Source organism: Passer domesticus, chromosome 25 (assembly GCF_036417665.1).
Source record: "Passer domesticus isolate bPasDom1 chromosome 25, bPasDom1.hap1, whole genome shotgun sequence".
Lineage (NCBI taxonomy): Eukaryota > Metazoa > Chordata > Aves > Passeriformes > Passeridae > Passer > Passer domesticus.
Window position 1 is genome coordinate 4660582 of NC_087498.1, and position 24354 is coordinate 4684935.

The following is a 24354-nucleotide window of genomic DNA, read 5'->3' on the forward strand; positions in this document are numbered from 1 at the left end:
GGAGGCAACGTGAGCTGGCGAGGGCAGAGCCAGGGTACGTGTGGCCTATTCCTGGCTCTCCTGCTGTGTATAAGTCACTCCATTCTTCCCTTCAGTAAGCTGGGAAACTTAAAGGCTTTGTGAGAAAAGTTAGTCAAGGTCTGCTGAGCGATCCAAGATCTCAGGATAAAAGGAGATATAGATAGGCCAGGCATTATCAAGAGAAGCACCCCGCAGCATCTCTTTGCTCCTGGGTCCTTTCAGCTGTTTGACTTGATCTACCGTGAGGAGACCTTGTTTAATGTCATCAAAAGCGTGACGCGGAACGGGCGCTCCATCCTGCTGACAGCCCTGCTGGCCCTCATCCTCGTCTACCTCTTCTCCATCGTGGGCTTCCTCTTCCTGAAGGATGACTTCATCCTCGAGGTGGACCGGCTGCCGGACAGCAAAGCCAAAGGTTGGGCAGTGCTCGGGGTCGTGGGACACTCCACACACGTCTCAGGGTGTGCTGTGTGGGATTTTACACTGGGAGCACTGGTTTTGGGGTCACAGACAGGACAGCTCTGTGCTCGTGCTGCACAGAGCAGGGTTTGGGGTTAGTGGTGGCAGAGAAGGGGGCACAGCTCTGCAGGGTCTCAACTCTGAGAAAAAGCTTCAGGACCTAGAAAAAGTAGGAGGATATGAGGCAAGTTTTACCCAGGAAGGTTGGCATCTTCCTGGCAGCCCATGGCAGTGGTTTGCTGGGGAGAGGTGCTGCTCTCACAGCGCTGGGGTCTCTTCCTTGCAGATGATCCCTTGGGGATGCAAAAGAATGTGGAGACCTTCGTGGAGTCGTGCAGCAGTGACAAAATCAGCTGCTCTGCTGCACCCACTGCTTTGGAAGGTAAGAGAGCCCTGTGGAAATGCCAGCTGTGTGTGGCAGCGTGGATTTGCCAGCCAGCTGAGGAAAATCCCAGCTTTTCCAAGGCAGAAACTCGATTTGCTTCCTGGGACGTATTGGGCAAGAGGCCTGTGAATTTTGCACTGACCCTGGCATAAAAAATGTTGGGGTGGATTGATTTAATCAGAAAGGAGGTGGGAGCTGCAGCAGCATTTGGCTGCTGGAGGAGCTGCTGGCTGGGACATCACAACAGGCAGCTGCTGCTGTGTCACTGCCACTGCAGCTGGAACCATGCCACTGCCAGGGTCTGGTGCTCTGCCTGTGGTCTGAGTCCCTGCCCTGCTCTCCTCCCCAGAAGCTGACCCGGAGCAGTGGGAACGTGCCTGTGACACGCTGCTGATGTGCATTGTCACCGTCCTCAACCACGGCCTGCGCAACGGCGGCGGCGTGGGGGACATCCTGAGGAAACCCTCCAAGGATGTGAGTGGGGACAGCACCCGGGACTTCCTTCTTCTGCCAAACCCTGCTGCAGTCACTGCTGGCCCCTCTCCCTGGGAGCTGCAACACATCCAGCTCCATCTCTCACGTTCTCCTCCTCCCCTGTGCCTCAGCCACAGACTGTGTCACAGGGCTGGAGCAGAGCTGTGCAAGACACCCAATTCTCCCTCTCATCCATTGCAGGAGTCCCTGTTCCCTGCTCGAGTTGTCTACGACCTCCTCTTCTTCTTCATTGTCATTATCATTGTCCTCAACCTCATCTTTGGGGTCATTATTGACACCTTTGCTGACCTGAGGAGTGAGAAACAGAAGAAGGAAGAGATCCTGAAGACCACCTGTTTTATTTGTGGTGAGCACTGGAATACAGGAATTGCCCCATAGCTCTTCCTCCCCTCCCAGGCTGGGGGAAGGAAAAGAATTTCAGCTGGATTCTGGTTTTTATTTATCCCTGCAAAACTTGAATCTGTTCACTGCACTGGGGAGGGGTTCAAACAAGGACACAGCTGGAGGGAAATTCTCAGAGTTCTTCCTCACCCTGCTAATGAGGTGTTAAACTAAAACCACATTGTGGGATTCTTGTCGCTGTGCATTTCACTGCTGAGACCTTCCCTTGGCCAGTGGGGGAAAAAAAGCAGCATATCACTGGAGAAATAGAATAGAAAAAATGCTCTGGAATCCTTTCAGTCAGCAATAGGCATAAAAAAAAACCCCACAGTAAATCTCTCTGCTTTTTTCCTCTAAAGATCTTCTGGGTTTATTTTACTGGGCAGAGGCAGAGCCAACAGAACATGGGAAGAAATTGTTCCCTGTGAGGGTGGTGGGGCCCTGGCACAGGGTGCCCAGAGAAGCTGTGGCTGCCCCATCCCTGGAAGTGTCAAAGGCCAGCTTGGACAGGGCTTGGAGCACCCTGGGATAGGGGAAGAGGGTGGAAGATCCCTTCCAACCCAAACCATTCCATGATTCTCTGATTCTGGGATTTTAAACAGAAGTCTCCTGAACCTCCAGCTGGGTTGTTGCCCCCTGGTTTGGATGTTTATGTGCTAAATGCCAACTAATTATTAAAAGCACTTAAATGTCACCTTTGGGAGGAGAGGCACTGGGCTGAATTTCCTCCTCACTCATCTCCTCCCTTCTCCATCTGCTCCCTGTCCTCCTCCACCCTTCCCTGCCTTTCCCAGGGCTGGAAAGGGACAAGTTTGACAACAAGACCGTGTCCTTTGAGGAGCACATCAAATACGAGCACAACATGTGGAACTACCTGTACTTCATCGTGCTGGTGAGGGTGAAGAACAAGACTGACTACACCGGCCCCGAGAGCTACGTGGCACAGATGATCAAGGTACAGGTGCCCTCAGGGCAGCTCCTGGGCTATCCCAACCTGCCTGCCCCGGGAACAAGGGGCTGGCCAAGGAAAAACAGCTCTGGGAAATAATTTTGGAAAATATTGGCTAATGGTGCAGTGCCTGAGTTCATTCTTTGCTGGTTTTTCCCACGTCGTGTTTCAGGGTTTGTCCCATGGGTTGAAGGGTTGGACCAAGCAGGGAGTGGGGTTTCAATGGGGTTTCTAGGCAAGGGAGGGAAAGCAAGGAAAGAAAAACTTCTGCACTTGAGCCCATGAACCAACCTAGAAATGGACCATGCACAGAAAAATTGCAGATTTTTGCAAAGAAAATTTCTTTAATCCCAAAGCACAGGGAGGCTGCCTGTTCAAATCAATCTTCCCTCCTCCTCTCTGACCCTTCACCCCAACTGCCCTTGTCCATGGTCACGTTCCCAGAACAAGAACCTGGACTGGTTCCCCCGGATGCGAGCCATGTCTCTGGTCAGCAATGAAGGGGAAGGGGAGCAGAACGAGATCCGCAATCTGCAGGACAAACTCAACACCACCATGAAGCTCGTGTCCCACCTCACCTCCCAGCTGAACGAGCTGAAGGAACAGGTATGGGAAATGGGAAATCCCCTGTCCTTCCCAAAATAGCCACTGAGAGCAAGGAATGGGAGAAAGGACCTGCCCAAGGCAGCACAAAGGCAAGCACAGGGCTCCTGCAGCTCTTTTTGGGGGAATTGGGGACACTGGGGACACGTGGGTTTGGGAAGTGCCTCACCAGCTCAGAGTTTGCTGGCAGAGGCTCAAAGCAGCACAGTCAGACACTTGGGAAGCACATCCAAGAGCAGGAGGGCCTGGAATTGCCTCAGCGTGTCCTTGTTGAATGGCAGATGACGGAGCAGCGGAAGCGCCGGCAGAGGATGGGGTTTGTGGATGTCCAGAACACCATGAACCACTGAGACAGCTCCAGCCACCGAGGGACTGCACCGCTGCCAGCTGAGGCTGCTCCTCCCCGGGCTCCAGGCGTGGATTGTCACTGTCTGGGGACAATGGACCACGTGGAAAGGGCTTCCCAGGCAGCATCTCCCTTAGAGCTTGTAAGCAACCCCAGGAGCAGGGACTGGCCGGAGTCCACCCCACACCTGGGCCCAGGTGTTTTACACCCTCGTAGGAAGATAAACCATACAGGACTTTCATTCCTCATTGCAATAACTCTTTCATTTTGCAACTGTGGAGGGTTGTATCTTTATCTCCATGTGCTCCAGCCCCTCGGCTGTGGGGTAAGTAGCTGTAGGGCCGCACTATTTAACTTATTCCGAGTGCCACTTGTCCCTGTGGATATCTGCCAAGCAGCCCTCGTTATCTGCTGTGCCTGCTCCACGCTGACCCCTCTCCATTTACAGAATTCTCTCCATCCTGTGGTGCAGCAAAGAGCAGCTGAACTCAAGGAGGTGGATTTAATTTAATTAACTTGCCAGATGAGGAGCTGAGCTTGTCCTAGTGGGAATTAAAAGTCTTTTGCCTTCTGTGGACCAAGGATCTTTGGGAAGCAGTAGTAGGAGCCTGCAGGTTTACAGGAGTTCACTGTGAAGGGGTGTCCTGTGTTTTAGTTTCATCTCTGGTGTCATGTTTTACTTTGGTTTTGTTTTTGGTTTTTTTTTTAGTTGTTATCATTGTTACTTAAGAACTGAAGTGTAAATTGCCTTAACTAAATTAAATACAGAATCATGTTATAATAAAACCTTCAACGTGGTAAAGAAAGTCCCCTCCCTGTGCCCTCTGGTGTGTGATGGGGCTTTGGGACAGAACCCAAAGCAGGGGTGGCACCCAAGGTGCTCCCAGCTCCAGGTGTTGCACATCCCCTGCCAAACGCTGCCATGAAGAGCCACCACCAGCACCAGCCCTGGTTCCTGGAGCTCTGGACCAGAGCCTGCTGCAGTTTCAAATTCTTTCAGTGCCTGCCAGGAAATCACTGCTGAAACCCATAAAAAGGAGCAGCTGTTGGTGCTGTGGAGCCCTGGCACAGCTCTGCTCCAGACACGCATCCTTCCCAAGCCAGCCCCAGCTCCAAGCCCAAGAACAGACACTGATGAAAGCAGTAAAGCTCTAAAAAGGAATAAAAAAGCCCATAACAGTGAAGTTGCAGAACACTTGAAATGTGTTTATGGCTCCATCTAGCAGCATGTCATTTAATCCTGCCTTCACCTTCAGCTCTGCACTAACCCACACATCCCTCTCCTCAGGCTGGGGGGAATCTGCACAGAGCTGGCTCCTCCAGCAGCAGCAGCTGATTAAAATCTCAATTAAACTCGTGCAGTGCTCCACTGTCACCATGGCAAAGTCACCCTCTGTCCTCTCTGTCTTCTCCGAAGGAAAATAAATGTGGTGATTAAAGTTCTCCCTCCCTGCACTGCCCTGGTCCCTGGGCTAACACACAAACACAGGCACAGAGAGGGTTTCACATCCTCTCTGTTCTCTTCACAAGAACATTTAAAGCTGCACCTCCTCCCCCTGGGCAGCTCCTGCTCGTTCCATTTTCTGAGATACAAAGGGCCAGGTTTGACACCACAAAGTTCCCTTCCCTACATTGCACCAGCATGGATGTGTTAAGCTCTGCCCCAGATTCTCAGCACAAAAAAGGAGGCACTAAATATGAAGAATGTAAAGGGTAGGGCTGAACAAAAATGCTGTTGCTAAGAGGAATAAGTGGTTTTATTCATCATGGCAACACACAGAGCTTCAGGGATATGTACAGTGGAGAAGCTGAGAGCTGAGCCCTCACTTCAAGTCCTCCTCGGGTTTCTTGGCAGAGAACTTTTCCCGCAGTCTTTTCCACGTCCCTTTTTTCCTGTCTTCCATCTGTTTCAGAATGTCTGCAAAAGGAGAAGGGAGACAGAGATGGGGCCAGCGGAAGATAAGCAGGCAAGCAGAGGAATGAAACCCTCTTAAAAGAGCTCTGCCTTCCATCTAATTTCCTTTCCTGACTTTTCCTCTTAATGAATTTTCATTCCAGGCCCGAGGCGAGGTTGGTTTCCCTTCCAATCAATGCAGGGAGTCTCTTATCACCAACAACTGATACTCAGTTTCCACGCACTGCAATCAAAGTTAGGAACTGGAGCAGAACAAAACTGCCCTGGCTCCCAGCTCTGCCCTTCATAAGGGATGTGGTGAGAGCATTTCTGTGTGGGGCACCTGCTCCTCCCCAGGGTCTGACACAGGAGGAATGCGAGGGGAATTGGAAGATGGTGAAACAGAAGCTGAGCTCAGTTGTTGGGCTGACGTAGCAAACATGTTCCTTCCACACAGATCCTGCTGGTCTGACCCCACAGAGCCTTTGCAAACCCTCTATGGTTGCTGACAGTGCAAAATCCCATTGATTCTTCACCCCAGAATACTGAGTTACTCCTCAACTGAATTATTCTTGAACTTACTCCTCATCCAACACCTCCACAGAATTGCAGGCAGCCCCTTGGTGCCCTCCAGCCCCAGGGGCTGAGGGATGCAAGGGAGCACCCCAAAACCCAGACTGTCCCTTTCCCCTGCCCCTCAGACCAAGCCCAGCAGCAGTACCTGTGGCCAGGATTGTCCTGCAATCCTCCAGTGTCACCCCGGTGAAGGTGGTGTCTTTCAGGCGTGGGTACTTCCCAGGAGAGCAGGAAAGGGAGGGAAGGACACAAAGAAGTCACTGGTAGTGCATGGAAAAGGTGCACGTGTCTCCAGCTGGCACAGTGTGAGTGCCTTTTCAGCTGGGATTCTGCTCATCCACACCAAGAACCAGGCCTGCCCTGCTCACCCAGCAGCTGCCCCGGGTGACCACAGGCACGGCTGCACCCACCCCTCAGCTGTCCCTCAGGCATTCCCAGGCACGCTGCCATTCCCAGGAATCCTGCAGCAGGGGGTGGCTCCTCCCAAAGAGAGGGGCAGAAGCCAGTGCCTCAGCTCTCACCTTGTTTTTGTAGAAGTTGGTGTGGATCCTGACCAAGCTCTCGTACATTTGGTCACAGGCCTCGGGGTCAGAGATCTGCAGGGGACACAAGTGTCACACAGGTCTGGTTTTACACTCCCACAGCAAAAACCCTCCTCGTTCCAAGGGACAGCAGCCACGAAGGAGCAGCTCAGAATTCCCAGTGCACTGCTGGATATTGTCCATCTGCTGTCCTGCCCCAGGTTTTTCCCCTCCATCTGCCACCAGCCCGGCCAGCAGGAATAACAACACCTGGGATTTCCAGAATGGATCTGAAGCTCTGCACCAACAGGATGTGACAGTGAATGCACAGCCCCAGAGAAGGTTATGGGCTGGTGCTGTGAAACCTGTGGCCCTTCCTGCTGCGAGGCCACTCCTGTCACCTGCCTCACTGTAGGGAATCACCAGGACAAGGTGCCAGGGCTCCCTGTAGGGGGCTAAAAATAGCCTGTAATTGATTAGGGAAATCAGCACAAACGACAAGGAACAGCTTGAAGGGTAACTGGATTTCTATTTCAGCTGGGAGATCCGGCTCAGCTCGGTGTCTCTGCCTGGCACAGCCCCTGCTCAGCTGCTTTCCCAGTCTACAACAAACACCCCCTGCCAATGCTCCAGCAGATCCAGACATTAAAATAGTGGCACAAACAGCATTCCTCCCCTGGAAATCCAGCAAATCTCATTCCATTAGATGGCTAAAGAAGGCCTGTGGCTCTAATTCCCCTCTCAGAAGCTCCTCCTGCCTGCACATTCAGCCTCTCCACACACAAATTGCCACCACTGCTGCAGGCATCAATTCAGATTTCCAGGATCAGTGGCAGCTTTGGGATCTTGGAGCCAACTGGTGCAACACATTAAGCTGTCCTGAGCATATGGAAAAGCAATAAAAGCCTTCCCAAAATGCCTGCTGCAGACTATTCTGGTCACCAGTACCGGATTAGGAGCCTCTAATGGCCCCTTGAGGTGGCAAAGGCATCTCTGGAACAATGTTTTTATGCTAAGAAAGGGCACATTTGCATTCTGCAGCAACACCTCCGCTCCCGGGAAGGTCTGCAGCCAAGTCAGGCAGCAGATTCCCTAATTTATTTCAGCAGCAAAGCCTAAACTCCAACAGAATTACAGCTGGAGGCGGAATTCAATTGTACAAGGGCTGCATTCCATCAGTGTCAGGCAGTGCTGCAGCATCCCATCATGCCACCCTCGAGGCAGGGACAGCTCAGGAATTCACTGGACCCCAGCACGGCTGAGAAACTGCCCAGGCCCTGCACCCCACTGCCACACCCACAGCAACGGGGTCTGCAAAGAACACGGTGCAAAGGGTGCAAGAGCTGGGTACAAACCAGTTATCCTGGGGATAAAACAGCTGTCCTGGGGCTGGGCATAAACATTTGTCCAGGGCACCAAGCAGGTGTCCTGGGTGAAAATTGTCCTGGGTACCATTCAGGTGCTAGGGCACAAACCATTTATTCTGGGTACAAAATCCAGTGTCCTGGGCACAAAACCCATTTATCCTGGGTACAAAACCATTTATCCTGGGTACAATCCCAGTGTCCCGTGCACAAACCATTTATCCTGGGTACAATCCTAGTGTCCTGGGCACAAAACCCAGTGTCCTGTGCACAAACCATTTATCCTGGTCACAAACCCAACGCCGAGGGTACAAACCAGGTGGTCCCAGGTACAAACCCAGCATCCTGGCTGCCAATCATGTGTCCCAGGTACAGCCCAGGTGGCCGGGGCACAGTTTGCCCCGTGCAGGCACAAGCCCGTGGCCGGTATTCCAAAGCCTTCCCGGGATGCGTGTCCCAAAGGCCCGGGAGCAACAGGACCCCATCACCCCTGCATTCCCCGTTCCCTCCCAGCTCAGGATGTAATACTCCCCAAGCACAGCCTGCTGCCGGCAGGCAGCCCAGCGAGCCCCGGGGCGGAGCCGCGTGTGAGCCTCGAGCCCTCAGAGCCCCCTCAGAGCCCCCTCAGAGCCCCCTCAGAGCCCCCTCAGAGCCCCCTCAGAGCGCCCTCAGCGCCCCCTCAGAGCCCCCTCAGCGCCCCCTCAGCGCCGCTCCCCGCGCCCTCCCAGGCCGGCGCCGCGCGGGTGCCGCCCTCCCGCCCCTCACCGGCGTGTTCTCGCCCTCGCGGAAGGCCTGTGCCACCCTCTGGCGCAGGAAGGAGCCCAGGTCCCGCTGCTGCTTGGTCTCCTCCACCGGCCATTCCTCGCAGAGCCGCAGGAAGCGCCGGTAGCGGCTGGCGGCCATGGCGCCGGGTCACGTGCGCCGCCTCACGTGGCGGCCGCGGCGCCGGGTCACGTGCGGGCGCGGCAGGGCGGGAACGCCTGAGGGGGGAGAGTGATGGCGGGGGCGGCGGGAGCCGAAGTGTGTTAGAACACGGCGTGGTTTTGTTTATGCCTTGCTTGCTGTAATCAGTAAATCCCTATTTGATTGTACCATTAAGGCGTGTCCCGATTTATCACAAAAGCGTGCCCGGTGCCCGCCTTGTGGGCTGCCCAGAGCCGCCCCTCCAGCCATGGGCACGCCAACACCGCCCTCCAAAGCCTGACCGCCCTTTCCGTGAGGAAATCCCAACCGGAACCTCCCCTGCCTCAGCTTGAGAGTGTTTCCCCTTGTTATGTCCCTTGGGAGCAGGGCACGACCCCCCTTGGCTGCCCTCCTCTGTCAGGGACATGTGCAGAGCCAGAAAGTTCCTCTCTGATCCCCCTTTTTTTCCAGGCTGAGCCTCTTTCCCGGCTCCCTCAGCCTCTCCTGGGTCTCCAGACCCTTCCCTTCTCCCTCAGCCTCTCCTGGGGTTCCAGACCCTTTCCTGGCTCCCTCAGCCTCTCCTGAGTCTCTACACTCTTTCCCAGCTCCCTCAGCCCATCCTGGTGTTCCAGACCCTTCCCTTCTCCCTCAGCCTCTCCTGATGTTCCAGACCCTTTCCCAGCTCCCTCAGCCCCTCCTGGGGTTCCAGACCCTTCCCTTCTCCCTCAGCCTCTCCTGATGTTCCAGACCCTTTCCCAGCTCCCTCAGCCCATCCTGGTGTTCCAGACCCTTCCCTTCTCCCTCAGCCTCTCCTGATGTTCCAGACCCTTTCCCAGCTCCCTCAGCCCCTCCTGGGGCTCCATTCCCTTCCCAGCTCCCTCAGCCCCTCCTGGGTCTCCAGACCCTTCCCCATCTCCCTCAGCCCCTCCTGGGGCTCCATTCCCTTCCCCATCTCCCTCAGCCCCTCCTGGGGCTCCATTCCCTTCCCAGCTCCCTCAGCCACTCCTCACAGGATTTACGATGGTTTGAGTTGAAATCCCATCTCATCCCACCCCCTGCCATGGCAGGGACGCCTCCCACTATCCCAGGCTGCTCCGAACCCCATCCAACTTCCCTAGGACACTGTGCAGGTGTACGAGGGGTGAAAAGACAGAGCACATGGAGATTTTTCTAATTATTCAGCCAACGAGTTGTTTTCTGTGCAGCAATGGAGAGTGAGGGGCTGCCCAAGGAGGCGCTCTGGCTGTGGTGTCACACCCAGACTCTTCTCATCCATCCCTGCACCCTGAGAATGCTCAGGTGGCTCTGTACAAACTCCTCCACAAAGCCACAAAGTCTTATCGCAGACTTCTGCTGTGAGCCAGGACAATCTGTGGCTCAACCTCTACTGAAGTTGAGTGTTTGTGGCTTTTTTTTTTACAGTTTGTGGTCAAGCAATAACCCAACACTGTGAACAAGAGTCTTCCCAGGTGGACTCCGGGCCAAGCAAAACACACAACTGGGCCAGATGTCTTAAATTTTCCTGCTATAAATTGCAGCAGCTCCCCCAGCTTTCTGCTGTAAATCCAAGTGAAGCGTCTCCCTTGGGATCTGGTGTTTAAACCCGTGGCAATAACAGCTCTCTTAAAAAATGATGGGCTTAAACAAAGGATAAATGTACCTCAAGGATGCTGCAGGAGGGGAAAAAGAGATGGACAACGGTGGGAGTTACTTCCGCAATTTTATTTCTATCCCCTCTCCCCAGTAGTGGAGTTCTGTAGCTCTATTCCTTGTGCAAGGACTTCTCCTTCAGATTTCCCACACCATGCAGGAAGGAATTGTGTTTGTTCCATCATCATAATAAAATCTGTCCACAAAAGCTGTAAACATTATTTTTAGAGTCTTTTGTTACTGTCTCCTTCAAACACACATGCGCACACACACACGCACACACACACAGAGTATTTGTATCAAAGAATTTCTGGGTGACCTTTGACGTCCAGTCCCTGACCCAATCTCACACTGTTTTTCCTTTTTTTTTTTTTTTTTTAAGCAAAAATCCCTTGATGTGAATGTTTTTTGTGGCTGATACCTGACGGAGTCATCACACTCCCACACTTCCAGCCCCAGTGGAGCCTCTTTCCTAGAAAATCCGTGGAAAATTCCCTGTTATAACCCCACAGGGATGTTAAAGCTTGGTGAGGTGCAACTCTTGGTCTGAAGACGTGTACAGAGAATCCCAACTAGGGGCACTGGGAATGTTGGAGGGTGTTTTTCCCTCCCACCTGAGCAGGAGCAGGAAGGGAAGCTCCGAATGGAAGCTCCATCTGTTCATTCCTGCCTCAAACCCCCTCCTCCCGCTCGGCTGCGGGGCGAGCATCTCCTGGTTTATCATTAAGACTCTTCCCAAGTAATGCTTTCTTTGGCTCACAAATAAATCAAGGACAGCAGTAAAACCAGAAAGGAAAATAAATCTTCTGATGGATGGCAGAGAGAGCAAATTCTTCCAGCTCTCTGCTTTCCACGCTTCAGTTCAGTGACGGCACACGGAAAATTTTCAGCACTTCCCGACTGATCCGTGCTCGTTCCCTGCCACACCCAGCAGCTGGAGGGTCCCACACAGCCGACCCCAGGTGGGATTTTCAGGGCTATCAGTCATTAGGAAATCACAGAAATTCTCACTTCCCTTCCAACAGGCTCTGAAGGATTTTGATGAGGTTCTCCAAGCCAAAAATGTAGCCGTGGTCCGGCCCATCGTACGGGGTGGGGTTGGGGTTGCTCTTGGAGCCTTTGAAGGTGGTGTGGGCAAAGTCTATCATCCTCACATCCACCCTGGAGGGGTTCGTGCCGTGAGTTTTTGGGAAGGAGAGGTGTTGATCCACGCTCTCCTTGTGCTCCTGCCCGTCGTAAATGATGAGGAGGGAGCTGGAGTAGAACCTGTAGGAGCTTTGCTTCCTGATGACCGCCAGCAGCGCCTTGAGCCGCAGGATGATGGGCTCCAGCAGGTCGCTCCTCAGCTGGTTCCCGTTGCACAGGAACTGCCGCAGGGTCTGCCGGAATCCCTCCGGGGAGAGCTTCCTCCCATAGTATTTGTCTTTGCACAGGAAATGGCCGGTGTCTGCCTGGTAAACCTGGGAGGGAACAGAGGAATAATCCATCAAATCGTCCTGAGTTGTGAGGGATTCACGAATGATGCTTTAGACATAAAGATTTTAGCCTTTATATTTTTCAAATCCTGTGCTGCATTATTGTCTAACTCTAAACTTCATGTAACTGCTTTGGTAGTTAACACTGGACACTGACACACTTTGGTCAGACAAAACAATTCCTCTGGGCCTGGAACCCAAGGACACCCTACAGGCCCTCAGCAAAGGATAAACAAAGTATAAACAAAGCAAAGTGTAAACAAAAGTGAGTTGGGGATGAGCGAACTGGTGGTATATGACTTCATTACCTGAAGCTCTAATTGGAGAATTAACCCCTAATATGCAAATAGACCAAACTTATATCTGTCTGAAAAACTTGTGACCATCTTCCATCTCAGGTGTAGCCTCTGGGAGGCTTTTGACTGCTCAAGGTGTATCTATTAATTTTAATAAATACCTACTTTATTCTCCTAACTCTGTCTAGCCTCTGTTCTAGGTAGCCACTCCAAGGATCAATATGACTGCTGAAGTTCAGCTCTGCCCATACAAAGATGCCAGAAAAGGACATGGGTTTTGACTTTATATATTTTGATTTATATTCTATTCTCATTATCCTTCAGGCAGTGTTTTGAAACCTGGGTGAGAACAGTGAGTGAGAGAAACGTGTGGTTTGGGTTTCCAGGAGGAAGGATAAGGATTTCCAGCAGGAAAAATTTAATTCAAAATGAACCCCTGGCTCTCACAGCTCAGTGAAAGCACAAGTGGGGCAATGTGGTGCTTTTGGGGTTTTTTCATGCAGCAACCAAGAGCTGAGCAGGAAGCTGTGTGTAAAAGCAGCTTCTCAGATGGGGTGAAGGGTTCCAGCTGCTCACACTGGTGGCCGTGGCACAGAGAAAGGATCACCCTAAATGTGCCATATTTGACACCCTCTCTGAGAGGACACAGCTGAGTGGCTGTGGGAATCCTTAAAATCAGAGGGTTTCTTCCTAATACCTTGCTAGATATACTTTTCTGATTCTATCCAAGTGTTAATAAACAGACCATTGTTCTATTTGTCCTCAATTTCTACTTCTTATATAACTTTTGTGGTGACAAATCTTAAGGCTACTTCTCAGTTCTGCTGTTTCTGAGGCTTGCCTTTTGCATCTTTCCCAAAACCCTCTGATTTTAAAGATTCCCACAAGTGGCCACTTTTTACAACCCGTGTTTGAGAGGGAAAAAATAAAACCGCTTCAATTCACACCAGCCAAGAACCCCTGGAGAATCCAGCTTGGTTCCAAGCGAGGAGCCACGGGGGGAACCAAGACCCTGAGGGGCTGGAGGCGTTACCTGCATCCCACAGATGCGCACGCCCAGCGACGCCGAGGTGCTCTGCTCACACTTCTTGATGTGCCGGGCTTTCTTCTCCTCTGAGGCGTCATCCCCGTGCTGCCTCGTGCCCATCTTCAGGTCCAGGATGCAGGGATAGCTGTACTTGGACACCACGTTTTCCAGCAGGAGAAACTCTGAGCGTGAGTTAAGGGAAACCCAATACTTTTAAATTCTAATTGAAAGAGGCCTTAAATCAAAGCAACTGCTGACACTCTCCATAACAGCTCACAACTGTAATGAGACTTTCTCAGCCAATTTCTCTGACGTGTCATTGCTATGGGCCTCTCGCTGCCAATTCCAGTTAATTTACTGTACTACAGCCCTACCAATTAAAGCCCCAACAGCTCCATTCTCCAGTGACACCGTAGCCCTGGGCTGTCACTCTGACACCTTCCCTAGGTGCTGAGCTCGCTCCAGTGGGTGGGGGAAGTTGTTAAACTCTATTACTCACATGACTGCTGGGTAATGAAGTGTAATAGGAAAATAAAAGGCGAGGCAGCTGCTAATTCCTGTATAGTTGTGTTTTTAAATGTATGCCAAGGGGATCTTTGACTTCTGCTGAGAACTCTTTATGGGAAATGGGTTTTTTTCTTCTTTCTCTCTTTTTTTTTTTGTGGAGGATAACAGAGAATATTCCTTATTTTCCCAGAGTCTGTGCAGAGGAGGGGATGCAATAAACCCTACGCTGGTTCCCAGCTGTTCTCTGCAGCCAGGACTGTGCTGGAGGGGAGAGAGGAGAAAGGATACGATGGAGTTTGTTCTCGTTGTGCTTGGAGGACATGCGGTTCAGGTGCTGCCGGTGACAGTGCAGTCCCCAGGGGTTGTAGCTCTTCCTTTCTGCCTGCTTCCCATTTGCATCCTCCAAAAGGGAATCTGTGTGGTACTGAAGGTCTGTCCTCAAAAGCATCTTGCCAGGGCAGCTAGACAAAGCACACAAAGGGACATGTCAGGTTTATAAGCTCCAGAGGAGAATATGCTCTTCCCTATTTTTTTTTCTTTTCCTGTAGAGTCTCAAACTTGATAAGGTGGATTTTCAGGGACTCTCAAAGGAACCATATTGATCATATCCAACCTGCAGAGATCCTTTGTTACTCCATAACAGTAATTTTCAGAAAGCCAGCTATTGCTCCCTGCCAATACTTTTTTTCATTATAATTTAAAGTGTGCTGGCTCCCTTGAAAAGCCGTTCACAGCCCCAGCTGCCAGGGACTTTATTTATCCACCTAATGGGCACAGCACAGGAAAATGGTCCAACAATGGGAATGATTCCCAATTTGGAAGGGCTGCCTCCAAGGAAGGGAGTGATGAGAAGATTTGTTCTTCTTGGGGGGCCATTCCTTGGTCTTGCTCATCCCAACTCCACCACTCCCATCACTCCAAAGGCAGCAGGGATATTCCACCTCCAGTCCTGGGTGGCCCAGGGCTGCTCTGAACCGGTTTGGGATGAAGGCAGAGGTGCTGGGAGCACTGGGTGCCTTCCTGGGAGAGCTCTCCCCTGGGATGGGATGGGATGGCATGGGATGGGATGGGATGGGATGGGATGGGATGGGATGGGATGGGATGGGATGGGATGGACTGAAGCCCCTCTGCTGCCAGCAAAGGGACATTCCATGCTCAGTGACTGTTCTCCTATGGCCTCTCCTCTCCTGGAGCCTGCTGTGCTCCAAGGAATGGGGTTTAGAGCAGAATTTGAGGCAGATATTTGAACAACAACATCCCAGATCCACCTTACTCTGTCCCCACACCAGGGAAGAGCAGAATCACACACAGGGCACGGCTCTGCTGCTCTTCACCTTGGCTGGGTCCTTTTGCCCTAAACCCACAGCTGGACCACCAAACCCATCCCAAACCCATCTCAAACCCATCCCAAATCCAACTCAAACCCATCCCAAACCCATCCCAAGCCCATCCCAAACCCATAAACCAAACCCATCTCAAACCCATCTCAAACCCATCTCAAACCCATCTCAAACCCATCCCAAGCCCATCCCAAACCCATCCCAAGCCCCTCCCAAACCCATCCCAAACCCATCCCAAACCCATAAACCAAACCCATCCCAACCCATCCCAAACCCATCCCAAACCCATCCCAAACCCATCCCAAACCCATCCCAAACCCATCCCAAGCCCATCCCAAACCCATCCCAAGCCCATCCCAAACCCATAAACCAAACCCATCCCAAACCCATCTCAAACCCATCCCAAACCCATCCCAAGCCCATCCCAAACCCATCCCAAACCCATCCCAAACCCATCCCAAACCCATAAACCAAACCCATCTCAAACCCATCCCAAACCCATCCCAAACCCATCCCAAACCCATCCCAAGCCCCTCCCAAACCCATCCCAAACCCATCCCAAACCCATAAACCAAACCCATCCCAACCCATCCCAAACCCATCCCAAACCCATCCCAAACCCATCCCAAACCCATCCCAAACCCATCCCAAGCCCCTCCCAAACCCATCCCAAACCCATCCCAAATCCATCCCAAACCCATCCCAAACCCATCTCAAACCCATCCCAAACCCATCTCAAACCCATCTCAAACCCATCCCAAACCCATCCCAAACCCATAAACCAAACCCATCCCAACCCATCCCAAACCCATAAACCAAACCCATCCCAAACCCATCCCAACCCATCCCACCCAAGTTGCAGATGCCAGCCAGGAGGACTGCAGGGGGTGACGGACCCTCACCTGTCTTTGAAGGTCTTGGTGACCTGGGTGTGGCTCCACTTGCACTTGTGCCACAGGGTGACCGCGGGGTCCCCTCCGGCGCTGTCCAGGCGGCCGCAGCTGTCCGGCTGGCCCAGGCCAGGGCTGGCAATCAGGGTCAGGTTGCCCATGCTGTCCTTCTTGAGGTGCACGGACACAATGCCTGGACAGAGGGGAAAACAAAGGAGACAGAGATGAGCCCGTGGGGTATCACGGAGGCCTGGCCACCACCTCGTGTTTTGGTGGCCTTTCACTGATCCCACTCTGATTTCAAGCCCAATAAAGCATCATTAGGCTGAGACCCTGGAAAATACTCTCAGGATTTTCAAGGGTTCCCCCTCTTAAGGCTCAGTTTGAAACCTGCCTCCTCTGACCCCACATTCCTTTGTTCCCACCCCTCTGAGCCCTGCTGTGCCCCAGGTGACCCAGAAAAGCCCCCTGCTTCGGATCAGGAGCTCCCAGCTCATTTATCACAACAGATTTCAGTGCTTTTTAAAGACACCACAAGGCTGGAAACACTTTTCATTGGCAGGAAGCAGAGGGAGGGTTGGGGACAAGGCATTTTCCAAGGACACCCAGCGTGCCAACTGCTCCTTTTAGCTGGAGAGCCCCAGGAGCAGGGCAGGGATGTGGCCATGGGCTGGCAGTGCTGCCCACACATTGTCACGGCCGTGTCCTTCCCCCAGCGCCAAGGCCAGCACCCAGACATCCCATGGGGGGCTGGAGTGTCACACGCCCCGTGCTTGCGCCCCGCAGGGACCATGACTGCGACCCGAGGTTATTTTTTCCCACCCTGAGTGCTTAAAACACCATTCTGCATTTGAACATTGCAATTTTCCCTGACTCTGACAGGAATCACAGGGCTCAAATGCCAGCCGCTCCAGCACGGATTTAGCCCATCCCTGGCACGGGGCCGGCTGTCTGCGCGTCTCAAGTGACAGCGCAGGAATGGCCACGGGTGGCACTGCCGCCGGCTCTGACCTTTCTGGGAAAGGCTGATAACGCCAGCCCGCTCCCGCAGCTCCGCCACGGCTCCCCGGGCCTCCCCACGCTCCGGGGGCCTTCTTAGAGCACAGCCTTAAGCTGCACCACGGGAAGTTTAGCTTAAATATTTCAAAAAATAAAAAATTATTCAGTGAAACAGTGATTAGGCACTGCCCAGGGTGGAGTCACTGTGCCTGGATGTGTTTGAAAAAGGCTGGATGTGGCACTCGGTGACGAGGAGGTGTTAGGTTAGGTCATGGGTTGGATTTGGTGGTCTCAAAGGTCTTTTCCAACCTGGTTCATTCTGTGATTTGGGGCTCAGGGAGCTGCCAGCTCCCAGAGAGGGCAGGGACCAGGGACAGGGCAAAAGCAGCGCTGGAAAGAGCCCAGCTGGGGACAGGGAGAGCTGGGCTGGACCCAGCTGTGCCCAGGGCATCCTCACCGGGCCTGCCGGGCGTGTGGGGAGATGATCTCAGCAGCTTAACAAACAGCTCTGCTCTCCCAAGCAAAGGTGCCAACGCAAATAAAGGTGCAAAGCCCCTTCTCTCCGTTCCGAGTGTGACTGCAGTGAGCAAACCCCGAGCAGAGGCTCTGCCTCCTGTGCCTGCTGGGCTCTGCTGCCGCAGGGCTTTCCCCACCTGAACGGTCCCTCAGCCACCCCGCTGGGTTGGGGTGCCCATCCCTGCACCCCAAAACTTGGCTTTGGGTGCTCTTCCCTCAGCTCAGCCATTCCTGGTCCCTTCTGCTGCACAATCAGCATTGTTGTGAACAGGCTGGGTTAAACGGGCTGACATGACACAGAAATGGGGGGGAAATCTACCCAGGCTGCTCTGCCAAGGGAGCTGAGGGGCTGCAAACCTTCCTTAGGGGGAAAAGGAATATTTTTAGCCCTCCCAGCCCTCTGTGGTGAGCTCAGGGAGTTCCACCTTGCTCAGGCTCCGGCATTACATTTTCCCTGAGTCCTATTCTTAAAAAATCCATATTTCTGAGAGCAAACAAATCTCCTCTGAGCCTGGATGACTGCTTCACATTTTCAGGGGATGTAGGCATAGAAAAAAAAAAAAAATGCCAGTGTCTCTTTTGCCTAAATCAAAGCCTTTTTCATTTTAAAAAGTCACGGGGAGGCGACCAGAGCCTTCGATTGCAAACACCATAACCTTAAAAACTGTCCCAGTTCCTGCCTGCAGTCAGCAGGGCTGTGCTCATTTGCATAGTGCTGACGGGCTGGCCCCAAAAAACTTCTATATAGCGTGAAAGTAAGAGTTGTTAAATATCAGCCATTAATATGAAAATTAATGGGGAGATTTTCAAAGGCAAGAACCAAGCGTTAAATTGGAAGGGAAATGCGATCCTCTCCCTCCTCCCAGCTGGAAATTCAGCCCTCAAAAAACCTACAGCTCAGCCTGGAAAGTGTTTTTTGTCTTCTGGGGGGATTCCACGGGGGTTTGCAGGTGTCCTGCCATGACCTGTGTGTGGCAGACATCCCCCAGAGCTCCTCCTTTGCTGCGGTGGGCAAACATCTCTGCAAAGCCTTTGGGTGCCCGTCTGTGCTGGCCTCTGGTGTCACTGACACCCCAGTGCCCCTCCTGCCGCCACCAGCCCGGAGCCAGAGGGTATTTCTGGGTGCTGTCACCACGCTGGTGGCATCCCAGAGGCTCTCAGGAGGTTTCATTCTGTAACTCTGCCCTCGTGGGTTTATTTTTGTGTTTACAAGCGCATTCATCTACGGCCCAGGGCGCTGGGAACCTGAGCAGAACTGGGCTGGAAAACAAGCCCAGCATCCCCCTGCGAGCTCAACTGGGACAGGCAGAGCCTTCACAGGGGGTAAAAGTTGGTCCCAAGGTCGCCAAAGTGCCTGATATGGGTGAGGTGAGCAGGAAAAGCCACGGGCTCGGGGTGAGGCTTGGGTGATATTTGATCCCCATTGTGGAGAATGTCATCGTTATACAGAATGTCACCATTGCACAGAATGTCACCATTGCACAGAATGTCACCATTACATAATGGTCCCAGGGCCGTTCCCACAGCCCAGAAATAGAGATGAGGTATATGGATACGTGTGGGTGGGGGATGGAGCCACCAGGATCATCCCCCTCATCATCCTCACAGGAAAGCCTTCCACCTCTTTGATTGCCTGGCAGCAGGGCTGGGACAGCCAGGAGAGGAACAAACCTCTGAGCCCAATGCCAGAGTGGAGAATTGCTTTTTAATTACCCCTCATCATAAAATTCTCTGGGATTTGAAATAGGAGAAGAAAAGACACAAAGGTTTGAATAACCAGGGCACCCTGGACTGGTTAAACTGGGACTGTTTAACAGCTTTATCAGCGAGGCCCCAGTGCTGCAGAGCCCGGCTCCTGCCAGAGGAAACTGCTCAGAGGAAACTTTTCTCCTTTAAGTATCTTTTTAATATTGTCCCATAAATCTGCAGAGGCCCCTGACTTTCTGGGAAAGGGAGAGATTGGGCTGGAAGCACACTGGAGCCGTGGCTGACTGAGCTCTTTGCTGTAACGCCGAAGGACCAAGAGATATTTTAAGTTTTTACGTGACAAGCGAGCTTCTCGCCTCCCCCAAAAGCCAGGGTCAGGAGCTTTATGAGCAGCACAAGTCTGGCAGTAAAAGCAGAAAGTACTGAAGGAATAAGGAAGAGAAGGGAGGGAGGATGTCTTTAAAAAATGCTCTCGCAGTGCTGCTTTCCAGGGGCTGAGATATCCAGGGATGGGGCAGCAAGCAGAGGGACAGGCAGGAAAACCCTCTGTGCCTGGAAAGGCCTCACCTGCAGCAGCTGGGGGTGCTTTTTAGGGAGCTGAGAGCTCTGCACTCCCCTTACCTTTGTACTGAGGCGTGAACTGCCTCATGGCCAGGGGCAGGGACTCGTAGAAGCTGAGCTCCTGCGACACCAGGGGCTTGCAGACGGTGTGCTCGTCGTAGGTCAGCATGCTGGTGTGGCCGCCCACCTGGTGCACGAAGGGCTGCAGGAGCACAGCAGCCCTGGGCTCGGCAGGGCTCTGCCCCACCATGGTGCCAGGCACAGCCCAGGGGGCTGCAGACCCTGCAGCAGCAGCAGCAGCACACGGAGCTGGCAGACACGGGCTGGCACGGGCAGGGCTGGGCTGGTTTTCACCCACTCTGGTGTTTCCCCCACGCTGGGTTTTCCTCCTTTCACTAATGGGATCTGCAAAACAGGGAGAATCAAGGAGTTAGAGGAGAAGGGTCACCCAGCAGCTGGGCGGGATGAGGTGTGTCAGTGCCCAGGGGCTGGCAGGGAGCCCCAGCCTGGCACAGAGAGTCCCAGTTTTGATCTGCTGGGGACAAGAGACAGCGATCAGAAGAGCTGTGAATTAAAGCAGTGACCTCATCAAGGCAGCAGGATCAGGGATTAACACCATTGGTGCTGTGGAACACCCCCAGTTTGCCCCACAGGCCATGCTAGGGTGGTCCCAGGCCTTCCCTTGGACATTCCCTGCACAGCAGCGTTGCTGCAAAGCCCCTGCAAATCCCCAGGGACTCCCCCTGATTCCAGAAATTCCTCTTGGTTCTGACAGCAACACGTCTCAGCTCTAAAGCAGCAATGTGGAAAATCACGGAGCACATCTGTGCTGCATCCCCAGCAGCAGCACCCAGCAGCACCTGCTCCTTCTCCATCCCTCACAGGACACCCTGGACGCCTCGTGGACATCAGGGATTGAATCCCACAGGCACCAAGGATGACAAAAAGGACCAGAGGTGGACACTCCACATCCCAGACTCACAGGGATGGGAAAAAAATTATTCAAATCATCATTTGAGGATGGGCCCATGGCAGCACAGCCCCTTTCTCCTGATTGCTCCAGCATCAGCACAACCTGCAGGGGGGAGCTTTGCAGCCCATTTTTGCCAGCAGAGCCCCAGTGCAGGGACAAGGATGCCTTTCCAAGCCCCAGTTCTGCCAGGAAAGCCCCCAGGATGTGCTGCCAGGTGAGCAGCTCCACCCCTGCCAGCCCCACGGGACAGGTGTGACCCGGGCAGCGCTGTCACCCCTCCCTGTGCAGGAGCAGGGCACAGCAGAGGGGTGGTGGCACCTCCGGGAGGCACCTGCAGCTTCCATGGCGGGCAGAGCTCTGCTGGAAGGGCTTTCATCCTGCAGGAAGGATCCCGAGCTCCGGAGCTGGATCCTTCTGGGTCCCTTCCAACTCAGGATGCTCGAATCTCCCCTGCTGGGTTTAACCCCCGAGGGAAAAGCACCTGGCGCAGGTGCCTGCTCTGCTCCCCGCCTGGAGCAGTGGGATGGAGCGGGCTGAAGAGCCGCTCCCACCTCCGAACGCTCCTTTATCTCCCCCAGGGTGGTGTTTTTCCCCTCCCATTATTCCTCCTCGGAGAGGAATTCCTGCTCTACAATTACCTTTCCCGGAGGAACAAAGGCAGGCCCCCGAGCCGAGCGCTTTCCAGCCGGGAAGAAAGCGGCTCCTCGGAGCTTTCCTGGGCGTTAATAAAAGCATTTTGTTAAGTTGCGGCAATTTTTAAAGAGGATTTTCTGCCTCGGGAGCCGCGGGTTTGTTGTGGTTTGTTTTGTGTGGCTTTGCCCCCCCCCTTCCTCTCATCCTTAAAAAGAAGGAGAAAAGCCAAAAGCAAGCGGATTTGTCATAACACCTCTTTGGAGCAGGGAACAACACGACTTAAATCCTTTCCTGCTTCTGAGACAGTCCAAGGCTCAGACTCAGCTGCCACAACCCCCTGACAGCTCTGGCAACCTTAACATTGGGGAAAAAACATCCACAATTTGCTAAAGCTCCCGAATGTTTTCTCCCAAGCAAAACTCGGAGCGGGATTTGCAGTAGGAGAAGGAGGTTCTTTTCTGGGAGTTTCTGCTGGGAAGCAGCTCATCCATTCGGAGCAGATAAATGTTCCTGTGAACACTGAGCTCCCCTGAAACAAGACACTGGAAATAAATCACTTCCAGTGGCTCAAGGTATCGCAAATGCCAGGAGATATTCACGTCACTAAAAATACACGGAATTACAGATAAATCAAGACCCTCCAAGAAAAACCAGAATCTGTCAGCGTTTTTCCCCCAGCTAAAGCAAAAGCAGCTCAGGTGCTGCAGGTGGAAGTGAGCCAGGAAATATCGGGGAAGGAGGATATGGAGAACATTCCTCTGCATAGAAGAGAAATATTCCATTCTCCAGGAAAGGAATGGGGCTTTGGAGAAGCCATGGAAGGTGTCCCTGCTCCTGGCAGGGCTGGAGCTGGGTGAGTCTGCCCCAGTGCTGGGGACAGCACTGCTCCCCTGGCACTGTCACCTCCCACCCTGCTCCCAGGCAGGGCCAAATGTCAAAGGAGTCTCAGTGAAACAGATTGTTTATCTCAACCCCAAACTGAGCCAAAAGGAACTGGGCAGGTTCAATTCTCTAATCTTTGAGTGGCACCTACTCCATCCCATCCCATCCATCCCATCCATCCCATGGATCCCATCCCATCCCATCCCATCCCATCCCATCCCATCCCATCCCATCCCAACCAGGACTCCTGTGGCCCCAGGGGAATGCACAGCCAGGCCAAGCTGGGTCCTGGTGGCAGAAACCCCCAGGAATACTAAAATGCAAAATCTGTCTAAACACAAGAGCTCTGTGCTCTCAGTGTCACCCCTCGTGGCCACCTCCCTGCTCCTGGAGCCTCCCAGAGCTCCAGAGCTGGGTCCAAGCACTGCACTGCAGATTCTTTGCTTCATTGAAGGCAAGAAAAGCTCGTGGCTGAGATCTGTGCGTGCACAGCTCACGGTGCTGGAGCTCACCTGGAGCCACACCAGCCCCACCATGGACACGGTGCCACCACAGACACAGTGCCACCAGGACCCACTGCCAGCACAGGCACAATGCCACAAGGGACCCAGTGCCACCACAGGCATAATGCTACCAGGACCCAGTGCAACCAGGGACCCAGTGCCACCCTGGACACGGTGCCACCATGGACTCGGTGCCACCAGGGACCCAGTGCCACCACAGACCCAGGAACACCAGAGGACCCAGTGCCACCACAGACCCAGGAACACCAGAGGACCCAGTGCCACCATGGACACGGTGCCACCATCGACCCAGTGCCAGCACAGACCCAGTGCCACCATGGACACGGTGCCACCATCGACCCAGTGCCAGCACAGACACTATGCCACCAGGGACCCAGTGCCACCACAGACCCAGTAACACCAGAGGACCCAGTGCCACCATGGACACGGTGCCACCATGGACCCAGTGCCAGCACAGACACAATGCCACCAGGGACACAGTGCCACCAGGGACGCGGTGCCAGCACAGACGCAGTGCCACCACACTCTGCAGCAAAGGGCACAGCTTCCCTCACCCCCCTGCCCACTTTCCGCCTTCCACAGCACCTCCCTCCCCTCCTCCAGCCCAACGCTTCCCAGCCATTCCATTCCCCGATGGAGAACCGAGAGCCACCGGCTGCAGGGTCCCTGCAGAGACTCCCACCAGCCCCAAGAGCCGCCTGTCCCTGCTGCTCCCATTCCCTGCCAACACCCAAGGCCGTGCCCATCCTGCCCCGTCCCTCCTGGCCGCGGATCCAGCCCCGAGCTCACCTGGGGCTGCAGGTGTGCGCCGGGGGCTGCCTGGGCCGGCCTTCTCGCTGCTTCTCGCTGCAGCTCCAGAGCGAGGAATGAGGGAACATTTGGGCATGGCCCGACTGCGTCGGCGCTGGCAGGAGCCCGGAATGTCCAGCTGACATTCCAGGGGGCTGTGCTAGGCAGGGACAGCCTGGCTGGGACAGGGAAAGAGCCGCGTGCGAGGGCTGGGAACGGAACGAGAGGAGCCGGCCGCGCGCCCCGGCTGCCTTGGGAAATCGGCTCTCCAGGAAAACAACTGGGGATTTGTCCATCTGTTTTCCACGGAACTCCCCCCTCAGCTCGGGTTCGTCACCTCCCTGCAGAGTGACACTGGGAGAGGGATGGAGATCCTGAACCACCGGGAAGAACAGCCCAGGGAGCTGCGGGAGGAGAGGCATGGGGAGGTGACAGGGCTGGGGGACACCAAATCCCCTTTGTGGCAAAGGAAGGGTGTGGGCAAAGCAGGGGAAGGTTAGAGCTTGCCCAAAGCTGGGCAAGGAGATGAGTGCATCCAGAGCTCCAGCCCTGCCAAGGGGAAAAGAGACACGTCAGAGCTGGGAGCCGTGATGGGAATGGAAAAGTCCCAGGGAGCTTCCTGCCAGGGCCACACTGTCCCCTGCAGCCATCCTCAAGGACAGCATGTCCCCCAGGCCTTGCTGTGCGG

General features: G+C 53.8%; 3 protein-coding genes across 3 annotated transcripts in view; 1 reads left to right on the plus strand and 2 right to left on the minus strand.

Moving 5' to 3' along the window:
- ITPR3 (inositol 1,4,5-trisphosphate receptor type 3) overlaps positions 1-4445 on the plus strand; it is a 37350-nt gene extending 32905 nt beyond the window's left edge. The window contains exons 52-58 of the mRNA XM_064398886.1: positions 244-436; positions 767-862; positions 1215-1339; positions 1541-1706; positions 2536-2696; positions 3135-3296; positions 3575-4445. Coding sequence (XP_064254956.1) covers positions 244-436; positions 767-862; positions 1215-1339; positions 1541-1706; positions 2536-2696; positions 3135-3296; positions 3575-3643 — 972 coding nt within the window. The 3' untranslated portion in view covers positions 3644-4445. The remainder of the gene's footprint in view (positions 1-243; positions 437-766; positions 863-1214; positions 1340-1540; positions 1707-2535; positions 2697-3134; positions 3297-3574) is intronic.
- A 933-nt stretch (positions 4446-5378) lies between these two features.
- Positions 5379-8936, minus strand: LOC135286018 (ubiquinol-cytochrome c reductase complex assembly factor 2). The gene is made up of 4 exons (XM_064398887.1): positions 8760-8936; positions 6631-6705; positions 6255-6324; positions 5379-5557 (listed from the first exon to the last, which is right to left on the minus strand). Exons 1-4 carry the CDS (start codon positions 8895-8897, stop codon positions 5463-5465), a joined length of 378 nt encoding a protein of 125 aa, XP_064254957.1. The 5' UTR covers positions 8898-8936; the 3' UTR covers positions 5379-5462.
- Positions 8937-10601: 1665 nt separating this feature from the next.
- On the minus strand, positions 10602-24126 carry IP6K3 (inositol hexakisphosphate kinase 3). The gene is made up of 6 exons (XM_064399196.1): positions 23667-24126; positions 19926-20270; positions 16095-16275; positions 14141-14313; positions 13352-13527; positions 10602-12007 (listed from the first exon to the last, which is right to left on the minus strand). The coding sequence occupies exons 1-6, from the start codon at positions 23761-23763 to the stop codon at positions 11555-11557; spliced, it is 1425 nt and encodes a 474-aa protein (XP_064255266.1). The 5' UTR covers positions 23764-24126; the 3' UTR covers positions 10602-11554.
- Positions 24127-24354: the final 228 nt, after the last annotated feature.